General features: G+C 37.6%; 6 protein-coding genes across 7 annotated transcripts; 2 read left to right on the forward strand and 4 right to left on the reverse strand.

Annotated features, from left to right (window-relative positions):
• Positions 1-1,682: 1,682 nt before the first annotated feature.
• Positions 1,683-2,951, forward strand: aqp12 (aquaporin 12). The gene is made up of 3 exons (XM_085397990.1): positions 1,683-2,371; positions 2,541-2,657; positions 2,736-2,951. The coding sequence occupies exons 1-3, from the start codon at positions 1,777-1,779 to the stop codon at positions 2,894-2,896; spliced, it is 873 nt and encodes a 290-aa protein (XP_085254116.1). The 5' UTR covers positions 1,683-1,776; the 3' UTR covers positions 2,897-2,951.
• Positions 2,952-3,111: 160 nt separating this feature from the next.
• On the reverse strand, positions 3,112-4,933 carry rpp21 (ribonuclease P subunit p21). Its single transcript, XM_085397991.1, has 5 exons — positions 4,776-4,933; positions 4,549-4,649; positions 3,953-4,035; positions 3,689-3,823; positions 3,112-3,525 (listed from the first exon to the last, which is right to left on the reverse strand). Exons 1-5 carry the CDS (start codon positions 4,830-4,832, stop codon positions 3,428-3,430), a joined length of 474 nt encoding a protein of 157 aa, XP_085254117.1. The 5' UTR covers positions 4,833-4,933; the 3' UTR covers positions 3,112-3,427.
• A 298-nt stretch (positions 4,934-5,231) lies between these two features.
• Positions 5,232-12,908, reverse strand: pak2b (p21 protein (Cdc42/Rac)-activated kinase 2b). Of its 2 annotated transcripts, none has more exons than XM_085397989.1 (15): positions 12,660-12,908; positions 11,452-11,762; positions 11,242-11,348; positions 10,959-11,109; positions 10,787-10,818; positions 10,583-10,696; positions 10,282-10,414; positions 10,104-10,167; positions 8,864-8,912; positions 7,869-7,981; positions 7,655-7,772; positions 7,449-7,548; positions 7,164-7,360; positions 6,445-6,582; positions 5,232-6,337 (listed from the first exon to the last, which is right to left on the reverse strand). In XM_085397989.1, the coding sequence occupies exons 2-15, from the start codon at positions 11,636-11,638 to the stop codon at positions 6,251-6,253; spliced, it is 1,590 nt and encodes a 529-aa protein (XP_085254115.1). In that variant the 5' UTR covers positions 11,639-11,762; positions 12,660-12,908; the 3' UTR covers positions 5,232-6,250. The 2 variants fall into 2 exon arrangements, with proteins under 2 accessions (XP_085254115.1, XP_085254114.1); XM_085397988.1 differs by having other exon boundaries at positions 11,452-11,792.
• A 1,922-nt stretch (positions 12,909-14,830) lies between these two features.
• pigx (phosphatidylinositol glycan anchor biosynthesis, class X) lies at positions 14,831-17,894 on the reverse strand. The gene is made up of 6 exons (XM_085399384.1): positions 17,745-17,894; positions 17,344-17,431; positions 17,117-17,252; positions 16,772-16,985; positions 16,245-16,345; positions 14,831-16,142 (listed from the first exon to the last, which is right to left on the reverse strand). The coding sequence occupies exons 1-6, from the start codon at positions 17,815-17,817 to the stop codon at positions 16,005-16,007; spliced, it is 750 nt and encodes a 249-aa protein (XP_085255510.1). The 5' UTR covers positions 17,818-17,894; the 3' UTR covers positions 14,831-16,004.
• A 243-nt stretch (positions 17,895-18,137) lies between these two features.
• On the forward strand, positions 18,138-19,777 carry cep19 (centrosomal protein 19). Its single transcript, XM_085398845.1, has 2 exons — positions 18,138-18,436; positions 18,995-19,777. The coding sequence occupies exons 1-2, from the start codon at positions 18,307-18,309 to the stop codon at positions 19,339-19,341; spliced, it is 477 nt and encodes a 158-aa protein (XP_085254971.1). The 5' UTR covers positions 18,138-18,306; the 3' UTR covers positions 19,342-19,777.
• Positions 19,778-20,221: 444 nt separating this feature from the next.
• On the reverse strand, positions 20,222-24,886 carry ing5a (inhibitor of growth family, member 5a). The gene is made up of 8 exons (XM_085398844.1): positions 24,686-24,886; positions 23,401-23,472; positions 22,359-22,525; positions 22,106-22,214; positions 21,919-22,018; positions 21,684-21,819; positions 21,509-21,570; positions 20,222-21,384 (listed from the first exon to the last, which is right to left on the reverse strand). Exons 1-8 carry the CDS (start codon positions 24,720-24,722, stop codon positions 21,345-21,347), a joined length of 723 nt encoding a protein of 240 aa, XP_085254970.1. The 5' UTR covers positions 24,723-24,886; the 3' UTR covers positions 20,222-21,344.
• Between the last annotated feature and the right edge of the window lie 519 nt (positions 24,887-25,405).

The following is a 25,405-nucleotide window of genomic DNA, read 5'->3' on the forward strand; positions in this document are numbered from 1 at the left end:
AAGTATGTTCTGGAGACAACAGAGCTCCCTGTGCCGAAATATGCTCACCTCACCTACTTCCAAGGTGCACGTTCAGAGGTTAAAGCTACAGCAACATGTGTAGGAAATGTCATAACTTTATTGTTTGACTAACATATTTTCAGCTTATTGCCTTCATCATGATGAAGTAATAAGCTGAAATTTGTCAGACAACAATAACTTGTTGATCCTTGGAGAAAAGGAATAGGTTGTCAAGATGGGCCTTTGTTGATGGGGGTTTACTTTTCTTCCTTGGGCTATTCCTGATTAGTTTGCAGGAGCATTGAGGCCACGGCTATTGGGACGATTAAAAAACGTGATGCTTTTATCCCAAACATAAATGGATATTAAAAGTCTTCTGGATAATGAGTTTGGTTAGCTAGAGTTCACACAGATTTACACAAAACTGGTGAAGGTGAATTTGATTCAAAGCAGATAATTTTTGTTTTCTTTCAGTCTAGTTTTAAGAAAAAATGCCTGGCTGTAATATCTCATTAATTGTTGGATGGATTGTCTTGAATTGTGTTTTATATTTTTGACTCTTGTTAAAGATTATTAACAGTTTTCTGTCACTTTAATTAACAGGTTGTATTTTAAACCTAATTTTCTTTCCTATATTTTGAGGGTTGTAGATTATAAAGGCTTGAAATAAAGCATTAACGCACACGAGGGAAATGTTAAGATATGTGCAGATAAGATTAAGAGTTTTATTGCTGCCTCATATCTGTCCTATGATCAGGAATGTCTTGAACTTCTGTCCTTTGCCATTTATATCTGCTATGTATGTGGTAGAGTTCTTGTAGCATTACTCGTCATCATGTTGCCGTCTTAGGACATACATACTACATTTATTTATATATGTATAGACATATAAAAAGTGTGTGTATGTGCACCCCCATGGGCTAAGGTGTAACCACCAGGTGCTCTTTCCATCTGATGTTTTCTTTTCCATAGGGGTCATATGAATGGCTCCTACAGCTGAGGTGGTCCTGGTTGGACGATCTGATTTCCTCGTGTCAGCATTGTTCCCACATCATCATAATTAATGTTGTTCCAGGTTCAACATTGCAGGTGGTTAGGCATCTAATCAGGATGCCTCCTGGGCGAGGTGTTCTAGGCATGTCCAAACGGAAGGATGCCCCAGGGTACACCCTTGCCACAGAGAGATTACATCTCTTGGCTGGCCTGGGAACACCTCAGTATTCACCAAGGTGAGATGGAGGAGGTAGCTGGGGAGATAAGGTAACCTGCTTGCAAAAATGTATTTTCTGTGCAATAGCTCACAGTAGCTTGAGTCCCTCAGGGAAAAAGGTCTACACTGATTCAGTGTTAAAAATTATAACTATCTCCAATACATGCTTCAATTTACTATACAGACTCCAAGCTGTATAATCCTCATATATTAATTTTATCTAAAAATAAAAAAACAAAAACAAGAAACCCCCCAAGACTTTCAGTATCAAGAAATTCACAGTATATTTATTTCTTCTAGACAGAGTGGGGAGTAATTTTAACCTGAGCTTTTACAAAATGATGATAATAAATGATCACTGAATAAAGGCCAGCTTCGTGACCTTACCTTGAAAAAGCCCTTGTGTATTTTGGCAGGTGGTTGCGGGATAAAAACCCTGACGTGTCTCTGATAAGAATTGTGTCTGTGCATGTGCCACGTTGTCAAACAGCGAGTACAGTGGTAAATTCAGCCCCTCACTAATTTCATTTTCTTCAAAACACAGAAGGGGACATCTCGCATGAGCCATGTCTGGACTGAATGCGTCTCTCGGATACTTTGTGGCTGCTGTGACTTTTGTAGTCTCAGTTCGATTTCTCCTTAAAAAACGGCCACGGTTCAGCTTCATCTCAGAGTTTACATCTTCTTTTATGCTGGTGGCATGTTGGCTGGAGGTGCAGACCATCGCGGAGGTGGGCGAGTGGGCCGGGGGTTTGGGGCCTGATGTGACTTTAACCATACTGTTTGTGGTATTGCTCACACACGGTATAATCTGTGGTGATGCATCAGGGAATCCCAGCCTGGCTGTGCAGAAATTCATGAAGCTTGAGGCCACCACCGTAACCACACTGCTTGATGTTGCTGCCCAGTTTATTGGGGCTCACCTAGGCCTTCTTGCAGCCAAATACTACTGGAGCCTGGAGCTGACAGACATGCACATGATCAAAAACCTGATGATCAGTGAGTGCAGCACATCTCTGCTGGTTTCTGTGCTTCAGGGATTTTTTACCGAGTTTGCCTGTGCCCTCGTCTTGCACATCATCCACTTAAACCTATGCCGCCGATCTGCTCTGATCCGAGTGCCGCTGATTGCTGTCCTCCTAACATTCCTGTCCCATTCAGGTAAGCCTGGGAATAACTGGCTTTCCTTTTCCTTTCCTTTTATTTAAACGTTTTACCTTCTGCTTTTTGGGATCCATTATTTGCATTTTTTTTTTTTTTACTTTGAAAGTTCAGAGGACTTAAAGCTGGAAATTTAACGAAAACTGTATTTTCCTATTCTTTTCTTCAGCCAAAGGTTATACCTCAGCTTACATGAATCCATCACTGGCATATGGACTCACCTTCCACTGTTCTGGATTTACCTTTGCAGAGTATGCAGTGGTTTACTGGCTGGGCTCTCTCACAGGTAAACTGATTAAATGTGCATGTTCTTTCAGGTCTTAAAAAATTAACACAATACATAAAATAAACATTTGATTTCTAGGTATGACTTTGGCTGTTCTCCTGTACAAGGGCCATATTCCCAGAATCTTTGCCAAGAATCTGCTATACTCCCAGAAGACACGTTTCAGAGTGCCCAAGACAGACAAAGCAGAAATGCAAATCTTTACTTACCAGTCCTCAGCTGTAAAGAGACGTTTTTAATTTAACAATTTATCAAAAATAAAGAAAGAAAGAAAATCTTCAAATTTTGTCCTCTGTTTCTTTTTTAATCATGACATAAGTTTTTATTTGAAAAAAACAAAAACAAAAAAAAAAACAATTTACAAGATACATATGAAAAAAAAATTAGCAATGTTAGAGTGTTAGCATAAAAAACAAAACACCCCCCCCCCTTTGTAATCAGAAAAGTAAAAAAACAAACAAACAAGCTGTCAATAAAATGAAAAGAAGTAATTTCATTTAAATAACATTTAAAAAAAAAAACCCTTCTCTAGTCTGTGGGTGGATGTGACACAACAAAACTATATATTAGCTTTTATTAAGAACAGTCCTTTGTATGTTAACCCCTCTTAGGCCCTGGGACCATTTTTGGTCCTTTTAGTTTTTCAGTTACAAGCCATTTGCACTGTGTTGAATGGAATATAGCCAAATTCTCTAAAAAAAAAGTTTGGCATAATTTCATGTCAAAATTCAATCTGACTTCCTTAAGCAAATAGAGCAGAGCCATGGCTGCTACGTGCTGGTAGCACCTGGAGCAGAACTGAGTTTTGATGTCTGTGACCCGTCATTCTTTGTGTCTTTTGGCTGATTTTTAGCAGAAGTGATTGAATCTGTATGAAAGAAAGAAAAAACAATCAGCACAAATTTTTTTGTCATAAAAGTCCCGTGCAAGCAAACATGAATTTCTTAATTACTGAATTTGGCAGCATGCTTATATAAGCCATATTGTGTTAGGGTATGTTTCATCTTAAATATAAGTTTTAAGTTTGTCACCTTTCTGCTTTTGCTGCTCCAGCTGAGCCTCGGCTCGGTCTGCCCATAAACAGTAATCTGGATTATTCAGTAAGGTCTTCCTCTGTCCACAACTGAGACATCTCATCACGGTAAAACGAGTCTTGCTGTTTTTTCCTTATTAAAGAAATTCAGTTTAAATAAATAAATAAGTACATTTTTAATATTTATTCATTATCAACCATTTCTGAAACAAGAAAGTGACAGCCTACATTAAGTAGGGATTGAAAGATAATAGGGGCTTACGTTTTTGTCTTGTTGTAGCAGTTACACCTGGAATGAGCAAAGAGCAGCACCTCTTGCACAATGTCCTCTTCACCGATGGATCTCTACATATATTGAAACATTAAAATGTTAGTCCATCTTTAAGTACATTCTGATTTTACTACTGTCCATCAGCTCCTAGACCAGTCTCATGTAAATATATGTGAATCTTCACACAGCTACACATTAACATCATAACACTTGTCCACACATTGTCAGTGTGAGACTGCTCTCATTTGTGAATACAGCAGGGTAAACGTGGCAGATGTTCCAGACAAATGCCAACTGAGCTGCTGGTCTGTGAGCACAGGGCCCACTAAACGATCTCTGGTCCTTATGTGTGCTTGTGTAGTTCGTACGGTATCGTATATTTAACACTATTTCAATAACTTGTGTTGTTGTTTTTTTTTTTTTTTTAACTGTGACATTTTCATCTCAGTAGTTCAATACTTGATCTAAAGGGAGCTCTGTGGCACGCCGAAATATCCTGCATTACTCTTTTGCTCCCCAGACAATGTGATCAACGGGATTTGTTAAAAATCAGTATTTAAGTACACGTGATTATCATCTCAACTTACTGTCTGAGAACGAGACGCTTTGCAATCGTCTTCTGTGAGAAGCAGTAGAAACGAGCCAGCTCCACATTTTCCGGATTTTGAGCTAAAACACAATGTGCAGCCTGTGGACAAAACGTAAGAAACCAGCTGAGCGACCACATTCAAAACAGAGAGCATGCTAGCATTTATGTTGCATGTGACTGTAGCTGGAAGCATCGTGACGATAATTAACTAAAACTTTCTCCAACCTGGTAAAGGTAGTTCAGTCTCTGGTAAGCTTCTTTGTCTTTCAAGTGGAGCGCCATTACACACAAAAGTCAGATAACAAATTAGCCCTAATAGTAACAGCGGATTACTTCTAACCACAGCAGTATGACCCTCTGCAAGTAGCTACAACTGATATACTTCCGGGTTAATCCTTCAAAATAAAGGCACACAACGTGATTCACACCTCGGAAAATCAAAAATACAAAATCATCCGATTAGGAATTAACTGTCTACAACCATTCAAAGACCCGACAAGCATCTTGTATCTTTGTAGTTTAGTTATATCAACATCAAACGATATCACAGAGAAATTATTCATTGATTCTACAACCAATTAATTGCAGGGCTTGTAATTCTTGTTCTATACTACTTTGACTTTGTGTGGTTTAAGAAGTAACGGATGATCTCTTTACACATCAATCACATTCACATCCAAATCACAAAAGTAAAAACAGTTGAATTTATTTGAGTGTGCAGACAAAGTTGTTAGTTGTCCAGAAGAGAAACCGTTAACAAATTGTCTTTACCAGCCTTTGTATCCAACCAGTATCATATGGTCACGTTTTTCAAACTAGTTAAGTACACAATATACACATGGAAAAACAAGAGCATTTGTTTAGTCAACACGAACACAAAGGACAAAGTTCAACATACAATACTCATTTTTAATAACAACAGAGAAGAAAGTAGAAACCCTGTCAATCTAACATTTTAATTTACCTGTAAGGTGCGCCTCTGGTATCAGGAGACTATAAAGATACAGGGGAAGAACAGGTACAGTAGCTCTGTTGTGTGTAACAAATGTAGAACGACATAATCACAACACATGTTCATGATGATGACTCCACTGAAATCTTTCCTATAAAACCAATAAAAGAAATGTCCTTAAACAATGGGTGGATGTGGAAATAGCACAAGTGTTCACTGAATGAGACAATATGTGACAAGAAGGGGGACAAACATAAAATTCAAGTATCAAAATAACTAAGACACCAACAAGCTGAAAAGATCAATTACAAAGGTAGTAAAAATCACGGGAAGAGAGACACTGAGACAATCAACAATACATTAGGCAACATTTTGCATTTGTTTAAGGCAGTTGATTAAAAAAAACTAAGTAGAACTAGGCATCTTCTTCATTCCAAGTTAAATACAAGCCTAGCCCTAACTTATCACCAGAAGAGTTGATGTACAAAATTAACTATGCCCGACTCTGATACTACGCACTTGAGTTTGACTTGTCTTCTGACATCTGAGAATGAATAGAGTTCATATGGACAGCGGTGGGGTTGTGCTCTAGATTTTTGGTCTTCTTCACAGTGAGGTTTGTCAGGGCTTATAAGGCTGGTGCATCAAGAGTGGCACACCACTCTCAGCCTATTGTCTGGCACAAAATCTAAATAGTTGGCACATATCTGTGCACAGCATGGGAAGGCAGGATAGCTACTTTCATCAGCTAACGATTGCTCTTCATGGCCTCCTTGGCTGCCAAGATGAGAGGTGTGAGACTGGAGAGGGGTTTCGCCAGCTTCAAAAATGGATGCTGAAAAAGATGTGGATGTGAAAAGAGAATATTACTGGCCTGAAACACAAATATAGTAAAACACTGAAGAGTTCAAAGAGTAGCCAATAACTGGAATCGTTTGTAACCTGCAGGAGCTCTTTGCCACTGCCTCTTTTCTCTACATCCATTTCCAGGCACAGGTTTAGAAAATCTCTGAAAATTGGAGACAGCTTCTCAGGATTCTGAAGCTCAGGTGTGCCATTTGTAGCAATTAGGTATAATGCCTGCCAAAGGGGAAGAGACAAACAAACAAAAACTTTAAAAGCAGAGTTTTGGGAAACAACACACTTAAAGGAAATGAATCAAGTCAAACTGGCTGAGAGGGAAATGTACTACAAAAGTTAATGCTGCACAACTTTCTATATTTGCCTGGGGATATTCCAATCCACATGAGCACATTCCACACAAGAAGTGAAGCTTGTCACTTATAAAGTAAACAGACCAAGAGCGACAAAGTCAGAAAAAGCAAAGTGTGAAATATAGGGTAATAAAGTTCATTATAGTGGTAAAAAGGAGCAGGGTGTAAAATCAGAAAACATTAAAAATAAACAAAGGCAAGTGTTTATCCTGCTTTTCTGTTGAATCATGGGAGTCTATGGCCCACAGTTATTTTCTAACTACACCAAAAGTCCGACAGACACAAATCACCGATTCAGTTTTAAGTGATTTACTGTGACCTTGTAGACACTGTACAGATGAATAAATTGGAAACATTTCATTTAAAAATGGTATATATTTCCCTACGCTGCTCTACACTATATTAAAGGTGTCTAAACTAAAATGTGTGAAAGTGTTCTGCACTCACTCGTAGTGGATTCTCATTCAGGTAGGGAGGTTCTCCTTCAACCATCTCAATGGCCATAATACCCAGTGACCAAATATCTACTTTAGGCCCATAAGCCTTTCTGGTCACCACTTCAGGAGCCATCCAGTAAGGCGTGCCTACCATGGTGCTGCGTTTGCTCTGCTCTGGAGTGATCTGGGCGCAAAAGCCAAAATCGGCTGTCGAAGACATGAAGAAGAGTGAAACAATTTACACCGGAAGGATTTAACAATGCAATATTTATCATAATTACAGCACAGGACTCACTCAGCTTGACAGAACCATCCATCCCAAGCAGCACATTGTCACTTTTGATGTCTCTGTGGATGACCTGATTTGCGTGTAGGAAATCCAATGCTTGTAAACACTGGGTGAAAAAAAGAATTGAGAGAGGGAAAGATGGCGTTTTTTATTATACCTTTTACATAAAGTGGGGGTCAGTTTGTTTTACAGGACTGCAAAATGTAACGTACCTCTCGGCAGACAGCAGCTATCTGGGCCTCATCCATGCAGGTCTCTGTAACCACATCTGTCAGCGAGCCACCAGCAAGATATTCCATCACCACAAATAACTCCTCCCCCATCAGGAAACTGGCACATAAAACAAACGCATGTGAACAATCAGACAAAAAGTACTGTAAAAAAGTTTAAAAACCTGCCAGGCTGTAGGTTTACGTTCACTCTCACCTGTCTAAAAAGTTGACAATGTTTGGGTTCTTGAGCTCCTTCATCACTAGAATCTCGTTGATGATCAGCTCCTTCTTCGGCTGCTTTTGTAAGTTGATCTGTTTAATGGCGACCTGGCAGTGTGAAAAAACATATATGACCTTTAGTTCACTCTAGGTTTAACATTCAAAAATGTTTCCTCCTAATGTAAAGCGTCACACAGTAACCTATGAAAGACAAAGTAAAAAAACACATACGCATATGCCTTTAAGAGATAAAATGAGTTTCTAAGCAGTTTAGTGGATTTAGTGGTTGGTGCAGATGCTGGACTTTAGATACTTCTTGTTGCATAACAGATAGCTCTTGCTCAGTTTAACTTAATTCAACTTCTTCATTTTTTTGTTTGCTACAATTAAAATAATAAAACTTTGTTTTTTATTGAGCTAGATTGTTTTTCATATTTGTGGCTACTATGACACAATAATTTATCATTTCTGGGGATAAATAAAGTACATCGTTCATCAGATCTACTTGTCAGGTGCATTGATGGAGACACAATGCACTGCAGTTCTCACTTTAAAGTTGTTTGGATGGGTCTCCCTGTTATTCTGGCTACACAGCCAACTACTCACAACACTTACAAAATTCCTGGCAACCCAGATCATTACAAACTTCACTCCACAGCAACGTCTCAAATGTACCACCTGAACACCTTCACCATGTTATCTCTCTAGTAAAACTCCCTAAAAGCTCTTTCTAGCTACAACATGTTCAGTGTTCATCTGCTCACTATAAACTAAAACTGTGCACCTACGTATTACCACCCAAATAATCTTTTTAGTAACTACCAGCTGCCTCACAATCATTTTTATAAGCGAATAATAAAAAATAAACAAAAGGTGCAGTCCAATCCTTTCAAAAATGGCTTTAGCTTGTCACTCAGCCCCGCTTGCTATGATCCATATTATTTTTCTTTTTTTTGACACCATCTAGTCCATTACTGATTTAGTCTTTACCTCCTGTCCTGTGGATACATCAATGGCTGTGAATACTGTTCCTGATGCCCTGTAAAAAGAGGAAGATTATTTATTTACTTCAACACATATTCTAAGAAACTATATACTCACAATTATTCTTCAAATGCATTTTTACTCACTAAATGTTTTACTTAAGGTCAGTAATACTGAAGAGAATTTATGTTTGTATGAGTTGAGAGGAATCACATCTTGATTAGGAATGTACTACCTGAGAAAAACAAGTATTCATGTGTAACTTATAAATAACTTGTCAATCTTATAAACTAAACTTTGACATGAAACCCGATGCTGAAGATTCTCCGACCTAAAAGCTGGTTGTGAAATTTCACTTTGTTTTTGGGTGGGATGATCAGAAGTAAAAACAGAGTCAAACTGCTATACTGTTTTGTTTTTATAACACCTTCTGGAAAAAGCTTTTAAAAATCCTGCTCTGGAGAAACAAGGGATTTTAAAACATTAAACATATTAATCAACATTAATAATATGACACATCTGCTATTAATAATGAAAGTTATTAGTCTACTACTATTTTTTCTCATGGTAACATTGCTCCAGGGCCTTTTCACAACAGAAAAAAAGAACTTGTCAAACTAGAAATGGTGAAACTGTTACAGACAAGACCGCCCTCCTGGCAAAATTTGCCAGTAAATAACTTCACCAGTTTAAAACTCAGCTCCTCCTATTGTGAGTATCTACAAGAGACTAAACAATACCAATCTCTGGTGATTTAAAAATCTCATATCGCATATCAACTGATACCGTTTCTTTCAGATACAGCAAACAAACTTTCATTGTTATTTATTAGTTAATGTATCAGTCCCTGCCAAGATAATATAACAGTCCATTTTAAAAACAAACTTGTTCATACAGCTACAAGCAGATGTGAATTACTCCTTTACGTTGCTTGTGGCATTCCAAACACTTGCTCCCAAGAGGAAACTTGTAGAGCGGCCTCTGACGAATAAACTATTCAGTATCAGCACTACTAACGTGGACCAAGTGTGTTTTGCCTATCGCTTCCTCACTTTCTTATTTTGCATTTCAGTCATTCGAAATGTTATGTATATGCAAATGGATAATATTGATCAAGCCCTACAATCTGATATCAAAAAGGCTATTCGCTGTAAATATTTACTTAGGTCTGGACAATAAAGATTGAAAATCAACTGCCTGTTTTATAACATAAACAATTAAAACTGTAATATAAAAAGTAACTCACCCCTGGCCAATCTTTTCATATCGGGTGTACTTCTTCTTGGGATCCCCAATACTGACTATGGTTCCTGTAAACCACATTTAAAACGTGTTAAAAGAAAATGGCAAATGGAAGTGACAGGAAAAATGAATTATGTCTACTGTATTTATGCGAGACTAATGATGAAGTAAGAAAAATTTACTCAGTTTGTCCATGATCTCTTCGTCTGACATCTTGCCCTTCCTTTTTTGCCTGTCTGCAGCCTTGGAGGCCACATCTCCGTCCGGACACGTGCTTGGAGCAGGGATGGGGTCGATGACAGAGCGAGTATATACCTGCAAAATACAACAAACATTAGCCAAAGATCAAGATTATTTTTAAATTGTTATTTAAAAAAAGGAAAAACAAAATCATTAGAATTAGAAGTTGAAATAAAAATATTTTATCATGAATTCTGATAATAATCGTTACGCAGTAAGGCCAACATCTGGCAGGTGACTTACACTCTTTGTGTGTTCTGGTCTTGGTGCCACAACTGGTGGAGGCGCTTCATCATCGTCATCATCATCTATGTCTTTGATGTTTGGAGATGAGGGTTCAGTGCCTTTTTTGGCAGCCTTGTATAAAGTCACAGCAGATTTTGTTAACATGTATTAGACAAAACAAATACATAAAAAAATACCTTTTAAAAGTCCCAAGATACTTACAGACTGAGGCCCTACTGTGAATGTGTCTTTTTCTGTGAATTTAAAAAAAGTGTGTTTTTAGTAACCATGGAGGTATAGTCAATTTAAAACTTAAAGTCTGAGTGTCATTAAGCTGTGACACTCACTGATCAGTTTACCCCTAAATAGGGTACCAAAAACATAACATTCTCACCAGAGGATGAGAAGCTGAGGTACTTCTGACGACCGTTGCCTGTAGAGTCATAGAACTTAAGGACATCAAGCACAGCCTGTGGGTTTTTCTTCTGCTCTGACTTGGTAATGTTTGACGTCTGGAGTAGTCGAGCCCATTGCTCTGGCATACCCTATGTATTAAAAACAGAAAGGAAAATGTGTCCAATAATGTAAGCTCTAATCTAAAGGACATGCTGTGCTTTGGTAACAAGAGAGCAGAGTTTAGTGAGTGAAAAATGAAAATAACCAAACAGCGAACTCACCGTGAACTCCCCTGTTACAGCGTCAAACCCAACATGTATGGTATGTTCAAAATCTGAAGGCGGTGAGATTTCTGGTCGCTCTTTGTCTCGATCTTTCTTCCTACCACCTGAAATTAAATGAACCTTTATCCAAATTGACCAGGACAACACTCGCTACAAACACTAGACTTGAACTTATTTTAGGCCAAACTTTTAATCTTTTTATCTCACTTTTTTCAGCCCCAGAGAAGATTGAGATGATCTTATTGCGCTTCCTCTCCTCAGGCACAGAAGGCAGCGGTTTAGAGCTGTGGTTGGCCGAAAGTGAGTCTTTGCCAGAGCCAGTGCTGAAGATAGTGCTGCTCATCCTGACCGGAGGGGCAGGGGGTTTATCCTCAGGATCTCCGTTATCACACATGGCCAGGAGGTGGTTACAAGCCTCAGAGGGCTAACCGGGACAGGAATACAGCGTGTGAGGATAGTAAGTGGTGAGGGAGGAAGGCGGCGCTCACATCAGCATGAGACACTAGTGTGTTCATGCACTGCAGGAGAAAGAAAACACCAAGAAGTACCTGGATAAAAAACAGATATATGAAAGAGTATAACTACGCTGTAATAAAGCTAGAAATACAACAGGGTGTAGTGACAAGAAAGCAAGCACCCTCTATAATAAAATAATAAGTTAAATTTGCTACAGAGGTTCAATAAGTAGGAACATTGGAAGGTGTAATGTTTCGTAAGAACCCTGAGCAGACAGAAAAGCCTACACAAAGCTTGACATGTTTTCAGAGACATCACACTTTCTCTGTACTTGTGAAAAAGCTGCTGCAGAGACCTGCTGCACCAACTTTACAAAGTTAACTGCGCATAGAGTCGACAGGGGTACCCAAGAATAAACATAAGCATGATACACAGCAGACTAACTCGAATAATCAGTTCGTATTCTAACATCTGAAAGGTGGAAGAGGAGCCCAGATGACAATCAAAGAACGAAGTTGCTCCTTATCTAGTGCACAAAAATGAAAAGCTTGCACCTACTTTCTTCATTTTAAGGTTTATAAAGTACGAGCACAACCTCATGAATGACCCACATATTTCCATATAACGGTGTTCCTACTGTAATGTCTACTCAAAATGCCCTTCAAGAGAGTAACAACAGGGGCGGCTAGCGGGCTAACGCTAGGATAACTACTTGGCCAACAAGTGTGCTAGCCAGAAGCTAACATTAGCAAGCTATAACAGCGACTGCAAGCCTTAAATAGAGCTTTCAGCTAACGCTAACTTGACAACCAAGCTTGAAGGTTCCTCCCCATGATCCGCCAAAAATAACACTGTTAAGCGGTGCTTTAGAAATCACTAAACATACCAATTCACAAACTATTCCGCACAAATGAGCTTTATTTAGCTAAAGAAGGCGACGCAGGAGCAGAGAAGCTTACCGGAGAATCCACACCAGTTAAACTTGATTGGAACTTCAGTCCAGAACGATCCTCGACGGTGTGCAAAACGTCTGTATATCCTTTAAAAGTTATTCCCCCGTAACAAGGGCTCCCCGGTGGTACAGCCGGCGTATAAATAACTTAGTACAAAGGTTATTCCAACTATTTACAGTGCAACTTTTCTTCTATCTTTTCGGCCCTTGGATAATTCCGCTATGGCGAAGGGGAAGCGGAACTACCGACCCAGCCCTGGCCTGTTCAATAAAATGTTTCAAATGAATGGTGTGTGAAAACCAGTGTTGGGCAAGTTACTTTGAAAAGTAATTAATTATAGTTACTAGTTACTTCTTCAAGTTAGTAACTGAGTTTACAGTTATGTTTTCATTTTGACATGCTGTATTAACACAATTGATCTAAAATCAGACAAAAAACATAAAATCAGAGTAGAAAAAAGTTATATTTTTTTACTGTAACAACCACAAACTTGTTTAATGAATCATATTTCATAATTTTAAATGCAAATATAAATTGTCAATTTTAAAATCCTATGCACAAGTTTTGCAAACAACAAAGTTATTTGCATCCATTTACCTTTTACCTTGATTTTTTAAATAACCATTTCAAACTATTTACAGAACAATCAGCTGTTCTGCATTCAATAAGATGCCACACAAATTATTTGAGCCACTCCAAATATTTCTGTCCACTATAAAGGAGAACATCACAGCCTGATATCTGCAGGTCTGACAGCAGCAGGTGTATCACTCCTTTTTGTACCTGAAGACAGCAGTCGCCTCATTGTTCTGACACTACACGCTAACCACACAAGACAACACATTAACTACATGGCGAAGACAGTCAGCTATCTGAAGCAAAGAAGAAAAAAAAGAAAGAAAGGAAAAATCAGAGCCCGTGTGCAAAACCACACAGATCATACCCGGAGCTCCAATAACACGTTTTTAAGCATTAAGAATAATAAAAATGTGAAACATGCTGAAACCTATTAAAGTGGACGTTTAAGGTAATGTAGTTCAGCATTTACAGACGTAATTTTCCAGCTGCAGAGCAATTATTTTGTAAATTATAAATGAAGTGTGGCAGGTTTCTCTCACTAATCTGACATTAATGTAACGTTTGTTTATTTTCCTGCCTTAAGAAATTTTAAATGGCCTAATTTTGAAAGCCTAATTTTACTCAGATTTTTATGGCGTAAATGAAAAAAAGCAAATAACATACTAGCAAATTTACTTTCTATACACGCATCATTGTTTCTCAAGCTGTGAGAAACGACAGAAAAATGTACAGACTTATGTTAAGTAACAAAGACTCATTCCAAATGAGGGCAAAATTTTTATAACAACAACAAAGGCCTATTTTGAGAGAGGAAAAACAATATAGACATATAATATATTAGTTATATTGAAAAAGGAAGATGATGGGTTAACTACTTATTAGTTTTCCTGCAGTATAGTTCATAAACTACTTAGAACATAAACTAGTTAGAACTTATAAGGTTCTTCATCTTCTTTCCCCTGCTTCCTTTAGGGGTCGCCACAGTGGGTCATCTGCCTCCATCTCACCCTATCCCAACATCCTCCTCAATTTCTGACTGTGCACTTCCTGGTCCCTTCTAATGACAATCTAAACATGTTCAGCTCCGCTACCGCCAGCTTGGCCTCCTGACTTTTTATCAGTGCCATCTCGTCTCAGGTCTCTCTACCATCATGTAAACCTTCACTTTCACTCTACTGCTATCCTTCAGTCACAAATCACCCTTGACACTCGTTTCCACCAACTCCAACAGATAAAACTGACTTTATAACAAAAATGTCTATATTTTGTGCATATAGTTATCAACTGAAGTTAAAATAGGGCTAGATCGTACTATTCTGTATTAACAGTTTGTTCCACAAGATGGTGTAGAAAGTCAACATGAGAGGAAGAGGAAATATGGAGAAGCAGAGGAAGCACCTGGAAAGTAACCGTTATCAGCAGCAGCATCACCTCCCAGAGGGAAATCAAGTAAAACAAGAGGAGGAGTTAATGAGGATGCTGAGTATATTACTGGTATGATAAAAGCTGTTGGTGCTAATTTTCCCAGTCAAAAATAGCTATGAAGCAGATGCTATTTGCAGTGCGTGTGCTCTTACTGATATGTGATTTAGACAAAAGACAGTTGTGATCCTCTCAGGTAGAGAGCATATCCAGATCTTTACTGGGGGATCTCAGGTACATTTTCTTACTACACAGGAGCTGATACTTACATGAAGTATTTCTAGTAAAATGCTGCACCTGGTGGTGAAAGTTCTAGTTAAATTTTACAGAGGGTGACTTCAAAAAACACTTCTACTGTGTTGACACTGTGTGACTATGCGCCTCTCTTTGCTCATTGGTGATGCATAATATGTTGCAGACTTAATTCTTTTTAACAAACTATGTGATTATACAATTTCTAAATTACCCTAAGCATTTTCTCTGCAAAACAAGAAAAATATTGGACTGGCTCTTCATTGACTGCATTGTTTGAAGGCGTTTCCATGTTCCATGTTGTGTAGTGCCACATGCACTACCCAACAGGGTCAAGAACATACAACTACAAATGGAGCCTTGTAGGAGACCAAAATTGGATAACAGATGTAATAAGACAAGACATAAGCTGAAAGAATAAAAAACTTAGTTTTTCCTGACAGCATGCACGGCAGCACAGTTTGTCACTCATAAATCAAACATCCAAACGTTGGCACAGGATGACACCTGGTACTCTGTCTCAAATGGATATGACCTTTACCTCATCATGGCATTCTTTAAACTGCCACAAGAAAAGAATACTGATAACATTGTTGTTATATTGTATTTATAGCAATCTGAACTATATACATTTTATTCAGTGTTAAAATACAGATTATACTACTGTAGACTCCAGTTTTATAATTGTGTTATTATAATAGCCCATTTTACAGTCAAAAATAAATGAAAATCACAACCAAATAGCCCAAAACTGAACAAATTAATTGATAAAAACATGTTCCTTAATTAGGTGCGCTAAACTGAACAGATAAAGAATCATGATCCTCCCAAAATGAGGTCATAGCAGGAAAAATGCTTGCACAGGTTGCAGGATTCACAAAGATAAACATAGTTACATTAGCTGGAATGGAAAAAGATAAATTCTGATATCTTTCAGCATTTATCTGTTGTTTCAGCAATATCTCAGTATTCTTTCCCATCTCAATTAGTCCTGTTCTCTGCTTGCAGCATTTCTGCAGATAAGATGACAACACTGAAAGTGCCTCTTCCTTGTCAGTTTGATAAAAAAATAAATAATGCCAGTACAATTTTAGCTATTTAAATGACTTGATGTTTCCACATGTATTTGGACAGTGCCACACAGCAGATCATTGTGACAAGAAGAGTCCCTCCGCATACGTGTGCCACCAAAGACCCATCACCCACTGGGAGCTGGAAACTCACTGGATTGAGATCCTATAAGGCAAAAGGGAAACAAGCGAATAATTGAGTTTTGTTGTTTGTTTGTTTTTTATCACCTTTTCACTCAAGATTTGTTGAAATATTGTTCACAATCACCTGCTGAGGCTTGACTTTAACCCAAGAACAAGTGCTTGAATTGCTGGCAGTGCATGGTGCATCCACAACTGTGTGAGGCTCTAAGCTGCTGAGCTGTGCGCCTGGATAAGAGAAATAGTTTTAGAAGAAAGTGTTTCAGAAAGCCAACGTGAAAAGGCTTTAAGTCACGTTTTTGTTTTCACACTATAAAGTTTTGATCACTAAACTTATTATATGTATGTAACCTATGACTGTTGTATCCACAACCACAAAAGTGAAATAATTTGGTAATATTCATTGACACTCCACTTTCATAGAAAACAGATACAGATTTAGGTTTTTACGCTCCCACATCATTTAGTTTAATTATGCAGTCAGGTAAAATTGTATTGTGAACAGGTTGATTTAATGTATTTAGTTAATTTGTTTCATTACACATTATGACACAAAATTGTATTTTAAATATCACATTTGGTTAACATTGTTTTCCGTCTGTATAGATTTACACAGTGTCAGAAATTGCTATAAAATGAAATGAATCCACTTACATTTTTCTGACCGCAGCAGCAGCTCTGGAACTTCTATGTCAACAGATTTCAACATTTTTCCATCAAACGAGGGCTTGTGGTAGCGACCATGTATTGGAATTGTTACTTTGAATAACTTGGAAGTTGGTCCAGTGGAGAAAGGATACACATAGGTGACAAATCCTGAAGCTTTGTGAGCAGGAACCTCAAGGTCAATGGCTGAATCTAGTAATATCTTACAAAGTTTAACACAGAAATAATTAAATAAAAAAAATATATATACTATACACATGTTTTGTACATGACTGTGGTTTGTAGTAGAATTTTACACTGTGTTATGCTATATCTAGTTGCTCGGCATCTTACCTTCCAATCATTTTGATCACTAAGGGATGCAAGTTGATATGGATCAACATAGACATCTCTGGGCCATCTATGAATCAGCAAAACTTTGACACTACTGAGCTCTTTGGATCTGAACTCAACTGTAGTTGTCACCTCCCTAAAACATATTAGAAAATATCATTGGTTTTCCTGACAAGCATCCCCAAAGGCAGAACAGCTTTCTTTTGAGAAAACAAACAACCGAATACCTGTGGAAACCCTTTTTGTTGAGCTCCACTCTCACAGATGAGGGCGCAAGCCACTGCCTCAGAAGATCACAGTGGTTCTGAATCTCATCTGCACAAATTAGCAGGTTACACTGATCAGGTAAAAGCTTTTTGAATTTGAACAAGGTGCATTTGTTTTTCAAACTGTGCTAGATTATATAAGTCATGTTATCCATACAGGGGTATATTTACAGCACTTTTTTGTCTACTGTAAAAATACTATTGCTTCCTTCAAACTTTAACCGCCCCGCCCCAAAAAAAACAACCCACAAACAAACAAAAACAAAAAAACCCAACAACTTAATTTAAATGACCTTCAATCAATAATAATGAGAGCTTATTGAATGACTATCGAGTTTTCACGTAAAACCTAGTTCACGTACCCTTTTCGCCCAAACAGAGACATTTCGAGAATAAGCTCAACGCAGAAACAACATAGAACAGTTTAAAATACATTAAAAAATATAATGGCCAACGCTGAGGCGTGTTTATTTAACTCAAGCACAGCTACTAGCGCTTCTTTGAAGTGTTTACGGAAGAGGATTTTTGAAGGCCCCTTTTGTAGTTTCAAGGAGCCTGCAAATGTGCCTGTGTAGAGATTGAAAAACACAAGCTTTTAAGGAAACATTTAGTAACATTTATAGACATAGAAAGTAGTTTTCAGGAATAAAATGAATAATGATGATACGTGAAAGTTAAATGATTTTATATTATTTTTTTAAATCCGAAATTTAACGTCAGGCATCCCAACAGACAGAAGCGTCTTTACGTGAAGGCTCTGCTGGCAACCTGGCAACGCGTAATCATCCCTGAAGCCGCTGCTCAATTTTTTTATTCATACTGTGCGCTAGTAGCAACAATTATGGCTGGGATGTTTCTGTTTTAAACATGTTTAAATTGATGGTCGGATTGAGTTAAGTTTGTTTGTTGTAATAGAAGTACAGGATGCGTTTTGCGGCAAAGCGCTGCGGGGTGCAGTTCAGCCCTCCATCCATAGTTTTAATTTATGAGCACACGGAAACCAAAAAGGTGCGAAAAAGAATAATACCTGTGCGAAATTTCTCCAAATACTCCGGTAAGGCACCACGGACACGTTGGGACTCGTTCTCTTTGCTCCATGTCACATGTTGCTAGATATAAGAATAGAAATAGCTAGAATCAGTGTGAGAATATTATTTTAGCCTCGTTTGCTGTATATTAATAATTATATGATACTCTAGTAAATCTAACAAACCTGTCAGAGTCATGAGCCCCTGAAGTTTTAATTTCTATATCTTGTGGATAGCAGCAGGTAGATTACCTGCAAGCTGTTGAGCCTCAGGCTCCTATTTTTGACTAAAATAGGAGCATCTTACTTTGTTTAACTAAGGTCATTGCTAGTGAATGTTAATAATAAATAACTAATATGTAATACATGGAAATCTACCTTTATCGTACTGCGTTTTTTCCTTCCTGTTTTTGTTTTGTTTTCTTGTTAGCCCATTTTTTGAGACATAGTTGCTGTGATCAGAGCTGGAGTCATGAATGCACACTGCATTAACATATGTATGTAGCTTAGTTTGTTCTTGTAGCTTGCCACAAAGTAACTGGGCAGGACTACAACCAACCTATTACCTCATGCTGTCTCTTCCAGACTACAGCATGGCTGCTGAAAGGCTGAAGAACAACCCTCGGCACAGGGACTACCTGGAGGGTGTCTCTCAAAGCCAGCTTGAGAAGCTTCACATTATCCTGCGCGATCACATGCAGGGCTTCAGTCTGGAGCACAGCCTCTCCTCGTTCTGTCTGGACCCTGACGAAGACCTGAACAAACTGGACGATGAGGACCTGGCACGCAAGAAAGGCCAAATGGACGAACTGTTTGAGAAAAACCGGAGACGCAAAGATGATCCTGACTTTGTTTACGACTTTGAAGTTGATTTCACTAAGACCACCTTAGAAAAGTGCAGCTGGGATAATGAATCAGATGATGGATTTTGAAACTCTCTTTTTACCAATGTTTTAATTAAGAATGTAGATTGTAAATCTATAGTGAGACTGCAGGAACATACAACCCAACTGATGTAGATGGCAATGCTTCAATAAATGTCAATATAGTAGAAATACTATGCCTTTAATCAAACAAAAAACCACCTTGAACCTCCGTTAATGGCAAGCAAAGACCAAAGCCTGTTAATCAAGGGAAACTAGAGCTATGATTTGGTGTCTGTGTACCATAGCATTTATCTGTAAAATCTTCTCGGGCGCTGATAATTGGCATCTGTCTTGTGTCAGTGACGTAAAAGACTGATTTAATGCGACATGACCATTCAAACAGCAGTCGCTTTCTAAAACATCAGATATGTATCGGATTCAGTACCACATATGAAAGTGACCCAGATCGGATGTGAAAATATCAGATTTGTGCTGTTTACACTGTCATACCATAATCGGATATGGGTCACATAGGGTCAAAAAAAGTTGGATTTGATGCGCTTTCGCCTGCAGTGTGAACGTAGCCTTTGTGACAACCAAAAGACAGATATTAAATTTATGACATCCAGTGACTGCAGTCTCTAACACTGATGACAAAGCACCCATGTTAAGGCAAATTACTGCACCTGAAATACTGTTACCCAACTAACTAACCCATAGTTTAAGTTTGTTAAGAGTTTCCCTCAGGTCAGGGTTAATAAACTCCATTTTAACAACTTGCTTTTGGGAACAGGCCTCCAGCAACACCTAGACTTCATTCATGGAATGAAACAGGCAGAGTTTAGAGGAAGATTTCTAAATCAGGGGAAACAAAACCAAACAATGTTTGAGAACAACCTGATAACAAACATTAATTCCATTTTAAGCTGCAGTAAACAAAATCATGCATGGATAATAGTGAATCTTTATTTGTTATAAAATACTGAATTTTACAAAATACAAAGACTTTGGTTCTTTTATTTGTGGCTTACACCTAGATGAGTGATATTCACAGTTGAATATGAAGATTCTAAAATCCTATTAAATAAAATCTGAGTGTACACCAGGAAGTAAGCAATACAACAAATATATCTTTGGGGGAAAAAATGTGTGCACAAAATAGTTTTATATCATACAAAATATATATATACACTTCCATATATATGGTCTGACATGATGTTCTATGGCAAAGTTTTAAAAGAGATAAACTATAACATAAAACTAAGCCTGCATTATCAAACCTTGTAAGGGGAAAATGTCATTCAAAGTGCTTAAATACCTCATTCAGTTGACAATAGACACTGACTGACTGACTGACCATAAGTACCACAATACATTCAAAGATGTCGCAGGTTTTTGTTAAAATGCAATACAGAATGACTTTACATTGCTTTGCTAGTTTGGTTTAAGCTAATCAAAACAGTTTTTTACATTGTTATCAATTGCAGTCATTTTTGCAGTGCCGATGTATTCCCTAAGGAGGTAGTAACAAAAAAACTGACAATTCCTTTTCCCATCACCATTTACACATGGATTAGGGCATCTGAATTGTAAATTCTCAGCAGGCTGTTAATTTATTTTAAAAAGTCATTTATAAAACTGACATTTCAAGTATGCTTAAGACACAATCCGGGTTTTTGAGTTAGTCTTTACACATGCACACGCGCGCACACACACACATGCACACAAAGCAAATGACTTAAGAGGAACAACTTTCTGAATGACAATTTGTGAAAACTACACCCAGAAGATTACCCAGATTTACCCAGATTAGACAAATAATACATAGGTAAACTAGTCATTTTAGAGCTACTGGACAAAGACAGGCATCTTGAAATCCAATAACACGGACATAGTAAAGCAACAAGTATAGATATACTCCAACTCCGGATTAGGCCTTTAAAGAAAGCTTTATGATCCACCATTTATATGGTGCGCTGTACGAACTAAAATATTTTATATATTTATGACATTACGAAACTCTACTCAAAGTACAGATGTTAGAGAAGCACTTCTGGAAATATGAAAACTCATTTTTTCTTCCTGTCCTGGGTGCATCTCGGACAAAACCTGACAGAGTAAAAGGAGGGGAATATGTTAATTTGCTGCAGAAAGAAAAAGCGTAAGATTCCATGAATAACTATATTCTCATCACAGACAAAGAGAATAACACTGTTACTACTCAAAAACGTACCATTTTCCTTTGGGTTTTGTGGCGAGATCAACACAAGCAAAGTGAAACCACTCAATGGGGCACTAAAACCAAGAATAACAAAGAAAAATGTCAATTTAAAAATTAAACCTAAACTTGCTCAGTCAAAAAGGTTCTTACAATAAAGCTTAAGAAGAAATTATAAGTGAAAACCTACATCTGGGTTATCACATCCTATCATTTCTCCATATGACACCTGATGACACAGGCAGTATGTAGGTTCATTTGGATCGACCGGCATGTCCAACACGTCTGATGGCTGCATAGGCAGGAGAGCGTCACTCAAGTCTGGGCTAAAAGACCAACATACAGAGCATGGTTAGAACTAAATATAAACATGAGCCAATTATCCAGTAAACTTGAGTTTGATTGAAGCACTGGTTCAAACTTACCTGTTTTTCATCTTTTTCTTTCTGGGAGAATCTTCATCTGAACCTTTCCTTCCTCTTCCCCTGGATCCACGCTTCTCTCTCAGCCCCCGCACATCATTTTCTGGGGAAAATATTTGCATTATTACACACTTAAAACTCTTGTCTTTTGTTGCGTTTATGATCAAAGGCGTGCAGTCACTCAGCTTACTTTTCAAACCTCTGCCCTCTGTACTGTCATAGCTCACTTCTAGTTTCTCCTTGAGTTCATTCTCAAACCGTGCCAGATCTGCATCCAGCCTGCGGATATGTTTGTCCACCTACGGTAGAAAGATATTGTGCATATTTAAATCTGAGTACATGTACACATTGATGATGTAAATCTGATAAACAGGGACAAAAAACAAAAATAATATGACATTAGAATCTGGACAGTGACAGGAGACACATTGTTTCGGACTAACCATTTCATATGTCTGCATTGCGAGCTGGACTTTGTCATCACTGAACTCTTTGCACTTGCTGTAGGCATTCTGGATCTTTTGCAGGTGTTCAACTCTCTGCTCAGAAGCTAGATTCTTGACATTTGCGATGTACTCCTCAGCCAGTTTGTCGATCTCTCCTTTCTTTTCTGCACAACAACATGATTATTAAAGTGCTGAATAAAACTAGTGATAAAATATTACATGTAAGCTTCCTATTTACAGTTATGGTCAGAAATTTTCATACAGTTATTGTAGGCATGAATGCCATGGTAAGTTTGCATAGAGCTAAAACAGGGTCAAATGTTTTATTCATTTAAGTTTAAATTTTGATATTTAAAAAATATAAAAAAAATATAAACTATTTTTTAAAAAAAATCAATTATTTTGTATTGAATAAATTATTTGTTTTCATGCAAATCTAACATATCAATATGTTGCAACCTAATGTTTGTAACATTGATATACATTAAGGTGGGAAAAGATTTACCACAGCAACAAGGAATACTGTTATCTGATTGGTTTGTAGGTCACTTTCCCACAAGAGCTCTGAACTCCATAGCAAAATCTAATAATTTAATAATCCTGTTCATTTCTGTATATTATACTGAAATTAGAATCTGCCAACTTAATATGCCTTTAACCTTAATGTATATATAGAGTTCGTATCTCTTGCTATGAATTAATAATTTCCTTTAAATGATTTCCTTGAACTGTTCTTATTCCAGGGTGGAATGACTGCATCGCATAAATCTTTAATACCCTTATCAAACAAGACTTGGATGCACAAGTTTGAATATATTTTGGATTTTCTCTAGTCACAAAGGGTCGAAAGTGAGTGGATGTAAACTATTGACAACTGTTTGTCTAAGACTACTGGTAAGTGGCACAACTTAATACATAAGGAGCCTGGCTAAACTGGGTTTTCAGGTATCACAGATTATACTGTCAGAGCCATTTGTTTATTTTGTATAAGTCCACAGAGCGTTTTATTGACTGTAATGTTAAGAGATTAAATGATCACCTTCAGTTCTGTTGTCCAGGTCCCGCATCAAAGTGAAGTTCCTTTGTAGCTCACATGGCAAGTTTTCAATACCTAAAGAAAAGATTAGACAATATTAATGCCTAACAGTTCATTCCAATTACATTTTCTGAACATAATCATCACACTTAATTAATTATAACCTGTGCTGTAATGCCTTTTAAAAAGGCAAATGCACAAACTCAACTGAATGCTTTAAAATCAAAGAAATATAAATAAGAAGTAAAGAGCAGAGGTTATTATGACATTAATTACAACTTAGAAATCATTAAGCTTTACACTGAAGCCCTTCTTGTTCTACTTCCTCTCTTTATGAGTTTAATTCTGTCCAACCTGGTCACTCCCAATGCAAATCATAATCTTTTTGTTAGCGTTCACTACCACCTACTCAACCCTTTCAGTCTTCCTGCTATCCTTCTGTCACAAATCTGCCCTGACACTTGTCTCTGCCCACTCCATCCTGCCTGCATTCTCTTCTTCACCTTTAATGCTAAAGGCTAAAATTACTTTTGTCATTATACTTATATAACATTTCATACAACATTTAAAATACTTGAGGTCAAATCTGCACATTAAACACAACACAAATACCATCACAACCATACACTCACGTGTGCATGAATTGCAGAATGTTGTCGTGTAACAATCTGTCTGTACAAAATAACGCTTCACATGTATTACATTTGTCCCAAAAGCAGACATTATTAAGGGCTCATGATAACAACAACTGTCAAGTAAATACACTCTGTATGCCATGTGACACACTTCAAACACCCCGCCCAGGCGCGTAAACTGTTACGGGAAACGCGGCAACCAACAGGTTGTAAATGATTTCCTATATAAAAACACAAACTGTGACTAAAATGAACCTAGCTTAAATATAAAGACTGTTAATATAACAATTTATCTCTAAATGCCCTTATATAACTAATGCTAGTTGCGTAGCTACAGGCTGCTCCAACATTGCTAGCGCATGAATCAGAAACGGTTGCAACCTATAGTCAGTTTTCCTAAATATGTGAAAACAGTTAATTATTACATTCCCCTTTGACTGAATCTGACAAGACACATTAAGATCTTACCTACCCCACCTTTATCACTCCTAAGGTAATGCTAACCAGTTAGCTGGCGGGCTAATGACCTAACAGCTTGTTAGTTGCAAACGCACTGCATTGAAACCGCCGTCCAAAAATGTATAATAAATTAAACCTTTAAAAGTTGCATTTTCTATCTGTTGACAGAAATTTACCACATTCTGGATACTTACTGTCAAGGTAATGTTCCAAGTATATTGCAGTCGCCATTTCGAATTAGCTGTTTAGCTTCTGCGTTACCCTCGTTAGCTCCTCAAACTGTTGGCCAGAGAGGTTGGGTTTGTTTTGTAACCCTGGGTCGCCCGTTGGTCAGTTGGCTTGGCGTAATGCGAGTTTGTCTGCAGTCACAGGCTTCGCCGAATTAAATGAAGCGAGGCTCACAAAAACACAGGAAGTGACAGTTTACCCCAAGCGTGCCTTCACTCCGAACATGCGTGCTGGAGGACAGGGCACAACATTTTAAGTTTGGTACCTCACATGTAATAAAAAAAAAAAGTAACACGTAACTTTGCTCCCAATCTCCTCAGCTACTGTGTTTATACTAGTTTATACGCGTTCTATGCCAATTTAATGCATAATTAACCAAATGTATTGATTGATTGATTGAATCTTTATTTTGAACATGTTGAAAAAGTATATAAAAAAATAGAATTAAAAGAGACAAATGAACAAAGCAAACAAAAGGAAAACGAGCAACCACAACTCCAAATAACGTCCATGTTCAAAAAGGAGCAGGAAGAAGCATAAGCTTATTTAATCCCACCCCTTTTCCACTATCTAGTATCAATAGACTACAGAAATACCTCCTTGTAATTACATTATAAGTTATGTGTAATTTTTTTTTTTAATATATACACATATATGTTTCTATCTATCCATACCTACGTATATAC

Source organism: Rhamphochromis longiceps, linkage group LG23 (genome assembly GCF_057381845.1).
Source record: "Rhamphochromis longiceps isolate RC_006_pf linkage group LG23, R_longiceps_female_GT1.1, whole genome shotgun sequence".
NCBI classification, from domain to species: Eukaryota; Metazoa; Chordata; class Actinopteri; order Cichliformes; family Cichlidae; genus Rhamphochromis; species Rhamphochromis longiceps.